This window comes from Cebus imitator, unplaced genomic scaffold (genome assembly GCF_001604975.1).
Source record: "Cebus imitator isolate Cc_AM_T3 unplaced genomic scaffold, Cebus_imitator-1.0 Scaffold85, whole genome shotgun sequence".
NCBI classification, from domain to species: Eukaryota; Metazoa; Chordata; class Mammalia; order Primates; family Cebidae; genus Cebus; species Cebus imitator.
In genome coordinates this window covers 1442108-1454362 of record NW_016107400.1, presented here as the reverse complement: position 1 = coordinate 1454362, position 12255 = coordinate 1442108, and the positions used below count along the sequence as shown (strand labels likewise).

Genomic DNA, 12255 nt, shown 5'->3' with positions numbered 1-12255 from the left:
AAACTGAAACTGCCTACTCATTAAACAATAACTACTCATTTCCTCCACTGCCCAGCCCCTGGCAACCACTATTCTACTTTCTTATTCTATGAATTTAACTACTTTAGGTACCTTCTATAAGTGGGATTGTACAATATGTGTCTTTCGGTAAATGGTTTGTTTCAGAAATGCCAGATATAGGTGATAGGGAGGAAGGCAGCAAATCACACTGCTATGTATGTACCTATGCAACAATCTAGCATGTTCTTCACATGTACCCCCAAACCTAAAATGCAATTTAAAAAATGGTTTGTCTCATTTAGCATAATGTTCTCAAGGTTCATTTATGTTAAGGCAGGTGTCAAAATTCCCTTCTTTTTTAAGGCTGAATAATATTCCATTGTATGTATATACCACATTTTAAAAATCCATTCATTCAGTGATGGACAGCTGGGTTGTTTTCAGCTCTTGATTATTGTGCATGATGCTGTTCTGAATGTGGATATGCAAATATCTCTTCCAGATCCTGCTTTCAGTTCCTTTGGATATATACCCACAAGTGGGATTGTGGCATCATATGGTAATTCTATTTTTATTTTATTTTTAAGATCTACCATATTGTTTCCATAGTAGCTGCACCATTTTACATTCCCACCAACAGTAAACAAAAGTTCTAGTTTTTTCACATCCTCCTCTTCGCTTGTTATTTTCTGTCTTTTTAATACTAGCCATCCTAATTGAGGTGAGGCGATATCTCCCTATGGTTTTGAATTGCATGTTTCTAGTATTAGTGATATTGAGTATCTTTTCAGATATATGTTATTTGTATATCATCTTTGGAAAAATGTGTAATGAAATCCTTTGCCCATTTTAATTTAGTTATTTGTTTTTTTATTGTTGATGCTGTAGAAGTTTTTTTTCTTTTCTTTTCTGTTTTTTCTTGAGACAGAGTCTCATTCTGTTGCCCAGGCTGGAGTGCAGTAGTGTGATGTCAGCTCACTGCAACCTCCACCTGCTGGGTTCAAGCAGTTCTTGTACCTCAGTCTTCTATGTAGCTGGGATTACAGGAGTGCACCATCAGACCCAGCTAATTCTTTGTACTTTTAGTAGAGATGGGATTTCACTACATTGGCCAGACTGGTCTCTAACTCCTGGTCCTCAAGTGACCTGCCTGCCTCAGCCTCCCAAAGTGTTGAGATTACAGGCGTGAGCCACTGTGCCCAATACGAAATTTTTTGTATATTCCAATATTAAACCCTTATCAGTTACAAGATTTGCAAATATTTTTTTCCCATTCCATAGATTGACTTTCCATTCTGCTGATTGTGTCCACAAAACTGTTTAAGTTTGATGTATTCTCTTTTATCTATTTTTGCTTTGGTTGCCTGTGCTTTTGATGTTATATATATTAAAAAAAAAAAAAAAAAAAAAAAAAAAAAAAAAAAAAAACAGCAGAGCGTGGTGGTTCACGTTTGTAATCCCAGCACTATGGGAGGCCGAGGTGGGCGGATCACCTGAGGTCAAGAGTTCAAGACCAGTGGCCAACATGGTGAAGCCCTGTCTCTATTAAAAATACAAAATTAGTCAGGCATGGTGGCGCATATCTGTAATCCCAGCTACTTAGGAGGCTGAGGCAGGAAAATCACCTGAACCCAGAAGGCAGAGGTTGCAGTGAGCTGAGATTGTGCCATTGCACTCCAGCCTGGGCAAAAAGAGTGAAACTCAGTCTCAAAAAAAAAAAAAAAAAAAAAAACTTTGTCAAATCCAATATCATAAAGATTTCCCCGTTTTCTTCTAGGGGGATTATAGTTTTATATCTTGCATTTAGGTCTTTGATCCATTTTGTGTTGAATTTTGTATATGATATGATATAGGGTTCAACTTTACTCTTTTCATTTGGGTATCTAGTTTTCCCAACATCATCTGTTTAAGGGACTGACCTTTTCTTACTGAATGGTCTTGACCTCCTTGTCAAACATCACTTGACCACATAGAAGAGATTTTTTTTTTCTGGGCTCTCTAATCTATTCTATTGGTCTATATATCTGTCTTTATGCCAATAAGACATTATTTTGATTACTGTAGCTTTATAATATGTTTTGAAATAGATAAGAGTGAGACCTTCAAGTTTGTTTTTCTTTTTCAAAATGGTTTTTGGCTATTTGGAATGGTTTGATATTCCATGTGAATTTTAAGATGCGCTTTTCTATTTCTGCGAAAATGCCATTGGGATTCTGATAGGATGTCATTGAATCTGTAGATTACTTGAGTAGCATTGTTAAGCTGTCAATCTTAACAATATTAATTCTTCCAATTCATAAACCTGGGATGTCTTCTCATTTATTTGTATCTTCTTTAATTTTTGACAATATTTTATAGTTTTTGTTGTTCAAGTTTTTACCTCTAAATATTAGTTAATCCCTAATATTTTATTCTTTTCAATGCTGTTGTAAATGGAATTGTTTTATTAATTTTCTTTTCAAACTGTTTATTGTTCATGTATGTAAAATGTCTGATTTTTGTGTGTTGATTTGATGTTTTGTATTTGTACTTTGCTGAGTTCCTTTATTAGCTTTAACAGTTCTTTTGCTGTGTGAAACTTTCAGGGTGTTCTCCATATAAAGTCATATCATCTTGAAACAGAGATAATTTTACTTCTTTCCTTCCAATTTAGATGACTTTTTTTTCTTGTTTGGTTCAGATGGGTGGCATTCAAGTACTATGTTTAACAGAAATGGCAAAAGCAAGAAAGTGCTTTCAGTCTTTTTCTATTTTGCATGATCTTAACTGTGGGGTTTTCCTACATGGTCTTTATTATGTTAAGGTAGCTTATATTTCCACATTGTTTTTCTAGTTTGTTGAGTGTTCTTATCATGAAAAGATGTTGAATTCTGTCAAATGCTTTTTATGTCATGAATTGAGATTAAATGTATTTTTTGTTCTTCATTCTGTTAATTTGGCATATTACATTGATTGGTTTTTGTATGTTGAATTATCCCTCCATTCCAGAAATAAATCCTACTTAGTGATGGTATATAATCCTTTTAATGTGCTTTTGAATTCGGATTGTTAGTGTTTTGTTGAGGATTTCTGCATTAATATTCATCAGAGATATTTGCTGGTAGTTTTCCTTTCTTGCAGTGCCTTCGTTCAACTTTGGTATCAGGGTAATTCTGGCCTCATATAGTAAGTTTGGAAGTGTTTTCTTCTCTTCGGTATATTAGAAGAGTTTAGGGAGTATTGGTGTTAAATCTTCCTTAAATATGTGGTAGAAATCTCTACAGAATCCATCTGATCTTGAACTTTTCTTGCTTGGGAGGTTTTTGATTACTAATATAATCTTTTTACTAGTTATAGGTCCGTTCAGATTTTCTATTTCTTCATAACTGCGTTTCTAGGAATTTTTCCATTTATTCTAAGTTATCCAGTTAGTTGGCATATAATTATTCACAGTATTCTCTCATAATTCTTTTTATGTCTGGGACATCAATTGTAATGTTTCCTATTTTATTTCTGATTTTAGTCGAATCTTCCCTCTTTTCTCCTTACTTAATCTAGCTAAGGTTTGTCATTTTTGTTGATCTTTTCAAACAAACAATTCTTATTGTTGATTTTTTTCTTTCTTCCATTTCATTTATCACTGCTCTAGTCTCTATTATTTTCTTCTTTCTGCTAGCTTTGAGTTTAGTTTGTTCTTTCTCTAGGTTCCTCAAAGTATAAAGTTAGATTGTTGATTTCAGATCTTTCATCTTTTTTAAAGTAAGCATTTATGGCTATAAACTTCCCTTTTAGCATTGCTTTGTCTGCATCCCATGAGTTTTGTTATATTGTGTTTTTAACTTTTTATTCTGAACAAACTAAGCTTATAGAAAAGTTGCAAAAATAGTACAGAGGGTTTCCTTTTTGTCCTTGCTCAGCTTCCCCTGATATTAACCTCATACTTTCTCATGTCTTGTAAACTTTGCTGTGTCTCTGCTCTATTTATCTTCTGCAGTATGGCATCTGAGTCAAAGGGGCAATCTCATTTGGGTTATGCCATCCTTGTAGTTAAGGGAGGGTGGAGGAATTCATGAGATGGCTATTAACTTCTGCTCAGAGTTGTCATATGCAACTTCTGCTTACACCTGATAGGACAAAGCTAAATTATTGGTTGCACACAGAGAATGTCCTCACTGGGCTGAATTTCCAAAATCCTACTGAGGCCCAGAATAGTTCTCATCTCAAGTTCTTGCAAGACTTCCAGGACTTTGCCTGTCCCTTGTTTCTAAGATATTTATCTCCTTTTCTTGTGTCCAATGTGGTATTTCCTGAAAGTCAACCCCCCTTTCAATGCCTCAGTTTTGAAAATACAAGAAAGATTTAGGAACAACTTGTTCAGGAGGCTGTCAGTATCCATTTGAGTCTCTCCCTAATATCTCTTCATCCACTACCCATCCTTATTTCCTAATAACAGTGACAGCTAATGCTGACTGAGCACTAACTGCATTCTGATTATTTTCATTACACTTTTCATTTATTAACTCATTCTTCACAAAAAACAAAAAAAAAAGAAGTTACTTTTATTATCTCTACTGTTATAGATGTGGAAACCGAATAACAGATCGAATATGTAGCTTGCCCATGGTTATGCAGGAAAACTGGGCAATGATCCAGGCAACCACTTCTTAATCATGTCGTTCAACTGCCTCTCCTGGAATTGAGCAGCAAATGTCTTTCTCTGCCTCCTATTTCCCAAGACATGTTGGTCCTTCTTCAGATAACATAGAACAACATGGCTCAAAGGAAACCTCAGCCTATCAAATTCATACCTGGCAAATGTATAGCATGGATGGGACCGTTTTCTAAATCTGTGCTCATGGCAAACATTGCATGCCAGTCATAGCACCATGAACTTAAACTCAAAGCAAGGCTCCACAGTGCTCTCCAAGACCTCTCTCTGGGCTGCCCTCACTAGTCAAAAGGGTTGCTACCTGAGTAGCACCCTATAAAGTCTATTGTCTATGGTGCACATAACAAAACAGAATAGTGGTTACCTTCTGGCCCCTGGTGACCACCATTCTATTTTCTGTGCCTATGAGTTTGACTATTTTACATACCTCATATAAGTGGAATCATTCAGTATTTGTCCCTTTGTGACTAATTTCACTTATCGTAATGTCCTTGAGGTTCATCTGTGTTGAATCTTCCTTTTTAAGGCCGAATAATATCCCATTGTCTGTATATATTTTTTAATCTATTCATCTATTGATGGACACTTGTTTTTATAACTTGACTACGTTGAATAATGTCATTACAAACATGGAAGTGTAGTGGCATGCCATGTTAAAATTAGTGAAAAAATCAATCAAAAATACTAGATAAGGCAAAACTACCCTTTTCAAAAGTGAATACGAAAGGAAGACATTGCCAGCCCTCCAAAAAATACTAAAGAAAGTTCAGCCTGAAGCAAGAGATCAGTAAGTGGTAATTCAAAGAAATAAAGAGCATTGGTAAAAAAAAAAAAAATAACTACATAAGTAAATATAAAAGTATAAATACTTTTATTTTTTTTTAATTTTTTTTGTATCTGATTTAAAAGGCACATACATAAAGCACTAATTATAAATCTATGTTTACGAGGACACAATGTAGAAAGGTGTAATTTGTGACCATAACAATATAAAGATGGGGAGTGGGGTAGAGCTATATAGGATCAAGTTTTATATACTATTGAAATTAAAATATTAATCTGAAATAAGTCGCTATAAATCATGATGTTAATGATAATCCCCAGGGTAGCCATTAAGAAAATAACTCAAGCATATATAATAAAAATGGGAAATACAATGGTACACTAGAAAATATTTATGGTTCATAAAGTAGTGACTAAAAAATTGAGGAAGAAAAGAGACATAAATATATAAATTTAAAGAAAAGGAAAATATCAAATGATAATTCTACCTCATCAGTAAGTACACTAAATGTGAAAAGATTAAACCCCCAACTAAAAAGCAAAGGTTGAGTAAATGAAATTTTAAAATAAACCAATTATATGCGGTCTATGAGACACAGGTTGTAAATTTGATATCTCAGATAATTTGAAAGTAAAAATATGGGAAAAGACACCCCATGGAAATGATAACCAAAAAAAAGTTAGTGCTATACTGCTGATAATATCAGACAAGTATATTTTAAGACAAAAATTGTTACTAGAAAAGAAGAAGAACATTCTTTTGTAACTAAGGGTTAAAAATATTTTTTCATCTGGAAGGAAATTAACCACTTACATCTTTGGATAAGAATAATTTTGTTCTTTTCATAAGTGTTTCTAATTTTGTCATATTTTTTGCAACCAGCTGATATTGTCTTTAAATTATTTAAAAGTTTTTACAAAATTCTGCAACAATTCAACAGCCTCTTATTCCACCATTCCCAGCTCTTGTGGGTGATATGTACAGGCCTTTCCATCATCAACATAAACAGGCATTTTCTCTGGGCTCTTAGGCAGCGATATCTTGGCGGACTCTACGTAAGGATTTTCCAAAGGAGAAAAGTTTAACCAAATGGGACAATTGAGTACTTCCTTGAGCTGCTGTCCAGACACATCCAGGAATCCAGAAAAGGTAACTTCCATGCAGGACCCCTGTGTTCTATTCCAACTTCATGGATTACTCAGCAGGTTATCCATGATAGCTATCTTCCCGCTCCCCCCACCAAAAAAAAAGGGAAGGAAAAAAGAAAGGGAAAAGAAAGAAAAGTCAAAGGAAAGGGTTCTGCTTTTTAGAAGCACCAAGTGGATGGAACGTACACCCTGGGTTAGAAAATATGCTGTTCTGGGGGTGGGGAGCTGGGGAGAGATAGCAAGGGGAGAAGTGCCAGATGTAGGTGATGGGGAGGAAGGCAACAAATCACACTGCCACGTGTGTACCTATGCAACAATTTTGCATGTTCTTCACATGTACCCCAAAACCTAAAATGCAATAAAATAAATAAATGGGGAAAAAAAAAAGAAAATATGCTGTTCTACTGTGTTACATTAGAGTGAGCTGGGGAGACTCCATAAATACTGTAAGGAGATAGAAAGTAGGTCAACTCTTCACCAATTTCTGGAGGTGGGAGTAATAACAATTTGGAAAAGAGCTAATTGAGAGAATGAGTAGACTGAGCAAAGTCACAGGGGTAAGATAAAACCTGATGTAAAGCTAAAACCAGAATCAAAGCCTTGCATTGCTTCCAGATTAATGTTCAAGGTTGTATAATGCTCCAATGCCCCCATTGAAGAATTTTCCTCTTGCATTCCATGCCCATGATGGATGGCCCAGTTATAGGCATGAGGAGCCCACACACGGGCTCTTTACACTGATATTAGGGGCAATTAGTTGGTGATTTTGTAATGTGTGTGTGAAATGAGGAGCTAGATTAGTGGTTTTCAAAATTTATTCTTTGTATTCCTGAGACATGTGTGTGGGAAGGACAACAAGAAGTCTCTTGTCTCTGATTCAAACTGAAGGTCTCTGATTTTGTCCATAAATTTGCCTTCCCTATATTCTTTTACTTGGAAAAATATTTTCATAGTTAGTCGGATGTTTTAGAAATGCAGCATTCTAAGATCTTTATATGCTATACAGTTCTGATAGCCTATAAAACAAACAGTGGTTTTAAAAGATATTCTCAAATTATTTTACACTTCTCCCGTTAAAAGGTATGACTATGTTTCCTACCCTTACACCTGGGACCCTTAAGCCATCATGCAAAATATCTAGCCATGTGGAAGAACCACTGGAAACATCATATGCACATGCACACGCACAACCCCCCACACACACACACACAGAACGAGAGAGAGAGGGAGAGAGACAGAGGGAGAGAGAGAGAGGGAGAGAGAGAGAGAGAGAGAGAGAGAGAGAGAGAGAGAGAGAGAAAGACCTGATAAATTCCACCTGGTCCAACTGCCGGCTGTTGAAGTCCTCCCAGCCCAGACCCCAGACATTGAGTGAAGGCCTTGTGACATATTCGAGAGCAAAAAAATAAAAGACTGTTATTGTTTTAAGTCACTGTTTTCAGGCAGGTTGTTATGCAGCAATAGATTACTAGAACAGACACTACAATTTTAGGTACTCTTCTAAGAGTACTGAATTCTGTTTTTCTGCTAATGTTCTATTTTACTTTTCTCTGAGTTTTAGAAAGCCACCAGGATTTAAGACAGTGAAAAGTCTTTGAGTCTATTGTAGAGTCGAGCCCAAGTTTGAATGTCTCTTTTTGGACTCGTGTCCTGCGGATGCCGCTCCAAAGGGAAAAGGGGAATATCCCTTGTATATCTTTGACTTTGGTATACCTGATTCCTTCCTTTTTCTGTAGAATGGGTCTCGTTTCAAAGAAACTGGTCTCAGTAATAGCCATAGATCACACACTGTAGTCTGCCTGGATGTAGACCCTACTTCACCTACCCCTCCTGGTCTTAGCTGAAAAACAGGCTACCCTTGATTCACACTTTCCTTTCTCATTTCCTATCATCCTCTGTGCACTGGCTCAGAAGATTTATTACTTCATCCTATGATTCATTCAGAATGACAAAACCTTCTCACTCCACCTCCTTTTTCTTCCTATAAAAGGCAGAGATAGAGCTGCCAGAGGAGAGGTTGAGACCCACCCAGAAATCTCCAATTCTCATGCTGAAGCCAATGCCCTCACCCTCCAGCATGAAAGTCTCTGGAGCACTTCTGTGTCTGCTGCTCACAGCAGCTGCCTTCATCCGCCATGGGCTTGCTCAGCCAGGTAAGGTCCCTTTTTCCTTCCCCTTGAAGCACATTGCCCCCTCTCTGGATTATCACGGACCAATCGAGAAGACATAATACCCACAGTCTCACTTTAACAGCTACTTTTCCAAGATAAGGTAACTCAGAAAAGGACAAGGGGTGAGCCCAACCACACAGCTGCTCCTGGCAAAGGCCTGAACTAGAATTCCAGCTGTGAACCCTGAATCCACCTCCTTCCAGGACTGCAGCTCTGGGAACACTCTCAGTGTAGTTACCACCTCAGCTGCTTCCAGCAGAGTTTGGGGATCAGGGTGATCAAAGACAGGGGACTTCTAGGGATGGATGTGCAGGCTGTTTCCAGATACAGCGGAAACTCAGAATCTGGTCTGTGCTTCATTCAGCCCAGATTCCAGTGACAGCAGCTCTGCAGAGATGGTAGGTATCAGGGAAACTCATGACCAAGCATAGAATTCTCAAAGCCTAAAAAGGGATCCATAGTTGGGGTACCCTTGCTCTAAGAGACTGGATTATTTTATTAGCCCCTCCTAGCAATGCCGAGTAGTCATCAATTCCCCTTTCCCCTGTCAACTGGTTATCGTGCATCCCTATTTCATAGTCCATAAAAGTGAGAGGGAGTTTATGAAATGCCTCAAAGGGCAGAGACATTGGACTTGAGATGGACAGCTTTTCCCTATACCTCTTACTTTCTCTCTGACTCCTTCTTCTAACCATTTCCTATTTTACAAACAGAAAGACCCAGGACACACCCTCAATAGCCTTTTCTTGTTGTTGTTTCATTGCAGATGGGATTAACACTTTCACCTGCTGCTACAGATATATCAATAAGAAAATCCCTAAGCAGAGGCTAGAGAGCTACAGAAGAATCACCACCAGCCACTGTCCCCAGGAAGCTGTAATGTGTGTGTACAATGACCACCTGCCCTCCCACCTCAGTCCTAGGTTCTTCCCTGGGCAGAGAATAGGACTAGTATCAGAATGAGTTGGAGTCAAATAGTGTGATGCGTACACCATCTGTAACCTGATCCCAGACATTTTCCAGTGGGAAACAATTCAAGAAAAGAATGTGACTTCTCACTCTCAGCTCCCTTTCCAACTACCACTTTAGATCTCAGTTCCTTCATTCTGAAACCAAGAGGTATTCACTTGGGCTAGCAAAAAGAGCTACTTCTCTGAGGTCCCTTCCTTTATCTTATCTTCTTTCTCCTCCATTCCTGAGGCAGCCCCATCAGCTAGGCTGACCGGCTAGACAGGTTTACCATAGAGTTGGTCCTACTCCCAGGTTGAACCCTCAAGGTGTTCCATCTAATTGTCTCCTTTCTCCTCCACAGCTTCAAGACCAAACTGGCCAAGGAGATCTGTGCTGACCCCACACAGATGTGGGTCCTGGACTTTATGAAGGACCTGGACAAGAAAACCCAAACTCCAAAGTTTTGAACATTCTAGACTGAACTGAAACCAAGCCATGACTTGAGAAACAAATAATTTATTTACCCTGTCCTTTCTGAGGGTAGTTCTGAGGTTATTTTATTCTAAGGAATATGAGTCTTATGTAATAATGTGAATCATGGTTTTTCTCAAGTAGTTTTTTAAGGTTACTAATATTTTAATTTAATCGTCCATGGACTTTGGTAGGTTTTAAATGTAAAGCCTTGGGTACATATATCATCTCAGTTCTGTAAAAACTGTGGGATGCTCCTCCCTTCTCTACCTCATGATGGTATTATCTAAGTCCTTGCAAGAACCAGTGTAAAGATTTGTTTTAATTGTTAAGATACCATGTCCCTATGGAAGCATAATGTTATTATAGAATTACATATTTGCATATGTATGACTCCAAAATTTTCACATAAAATGTATTTTTGTAAAACAGCTGATATTCATGGTTTTTTTTTAAGGGTAAAGTAATAAAGCTGGTGGGGGTAACAGTGTGACAAGGTGAAAGGTGTGGTTGCAGTGGTTGGGCTCACATTGTGGAGATATGAGCACATAATGGACTCTGGGCTTTTCCTCAGACCAGGCTCACCTGCATGTTAGGGAGATGCAGCTGCAGGCTGTGGCCAGTTGAACTCACCGACATCTGCTTCAGCCACTTGTGCAAATACCTTTTCTCCCTTCCAGACTCATTTTTTTTCTTACCATCTCATGCTCTACCCAGAGGTCTCTCTCTACTTCTATTATATCAGCCTTGTGACTGGCTGGTTTTCCCCTTTCTCATCAATTCTCTAGCCTACTATAATACATAAGAATATGTCATTCTCCGTCCTGCTTTGTTCCCTTGCTGGTGAGGAGTCGTGAACTCCTGGTTGGGGAGAGACGTTTTGGTTTTTGATGGCTTCATTCTTCTTGAGCTGGTTTCTCTCCATCTCTTGGATTTATATAGTTTTGATCTCAGGTAGCTGCTTGGGGAGGCAGCCTTTCCTTTGTCTACCTGCGGAGGCACTGCTGGGCTGCCGCAGATTCAGTGGAGCAGCTGCATCTTTTATTTAGGAAAATTAGGCCGGCTTCTGCAATGGCGGCTTCGCTCCTGCCCGATGACCTGGACCATTCCTGGCTGCTCTCTAACTGACGTTCTGGGTGCCTAACTCTGGAGTGAGAGTTTTTTGGCCTACTGGGCTTTGTGCTGCGGTGGGAGGACCCGTCCTGCCTTTTAGGCTGTTTCCCTGCGTTCCTTTCCCCTTCTTACTGGAGGGCGGGTAGCTCCGTCCCACAGGCTTTTTGGCTTTCTCGGCATCAGCCAGTGCTTCCGCCTAGATCTATGCTGACAGCCCAAGGGCCGAAGTTGCTGTTTTGTCCTATTCAGGCAGCTCGCTAAGGCTTTTCAGCCCGGCAAAGATCTCCTGTGGGTTGCAGAGGGCTTGGGTAGAGCGCTGTTATCTGAACTGAAGTCCCAGAGGGGGAGATCCCCGGTCCTCCAGTTGGTTGCATATAACTTTCATTAAGAAATCAGGGGGGCATCCCAAGATGGCCAAATATGAGGCAGCTCCAGAAAGCAGCTCCCAATGAGAGAGATACAGAAGCCAAGTGGTCTCCACAATTCCAAACGAGGTACCAGGTTCATTTTGTGGGTCTGGTCGGACAGTGAGTATAAACCAAATAGGGCAAGTTGTGGCAAATTGAGGCACTGCCCCATCCAGGAGGAGTGTGCAACCCACCGGAGGACCAGGGGATCTCCCCCTCTGGGACTTCGGTCCAGATACAGCACTCTACCCAAGCCCTCTACAACTCACAGAACAGGAGATCTTTGCCAGACTGAAAAGCCTTAGCGAGCTGCCTGAATTACTAGAGTGAACTGGCAACCAACAGAATGGGAAAAAATTTTTGCAATCTACCCATCTGACAAAGGGCTAATATCCAGAATCTACAAAGAACTAAAACAGATTTACAAGAAACAAACAAACTCATTCAAAAGTGGGTGACAGATATGAACAGACACTTTACAAAAGAAGACATCAATGAGGCCAACAAACATATGAAAAAATACTCATCATCACTGTCATTAGAGAAATGCAAATCAAAACCA

The 12255-nt window shown here is 38.9% G+C and overlaps 1 protein-coding gene across 1 annotated transcript; it reads left to right on the top strand.

Moving 5' to 3' along the window:
- Positions 1 to 8592: 8592 nt before the first annotated feature.
- Positions 8593 to 10603, top strand: CCL7 (C-C motif chemokine ligand 7). Its single transcript, XM_017534253.2, has 3 exons — positions 8593 to 8733; positions 9518 to 9632; positions 10064 to 10603. Exons 1-3 carry the CDS (start codon positions 8628 to 8630, stop codon positions 10167 to 10169), a joined length of 327 nt encoding a protein of 108 aa, XP_017389742.1. The 5' UTR covers positions 8593 to 8627; the 3' UTR covers positions 10170 to 10603.
- Positions 10604 to 12255: the final 1652 nt, after the last annotated feature.

Coding starts and splice junctions, on each gene's coding strand:
- CCL7 (XM_017534253.2), top strand. CDS start 8,628: ATGCTGAAGCCAATGCCCTCACCCTCCAGCATGAAAGTCTCTGGAGCA. Junction 8,734..9,517: donor CCATGGGCTTGCTCAGCCAG/GTAAGGTCCCTT, acceptor GTTTCATTGCAG/ATGGGATTAACACTTTCACC. Junction 9,633..10,063: donor TGTCCCCAGGAAGCTGTAAT/GTGTGTGTACAA, acceptor TCTCCTCCACAG/CTTCAAGACCAAACTGGCCA.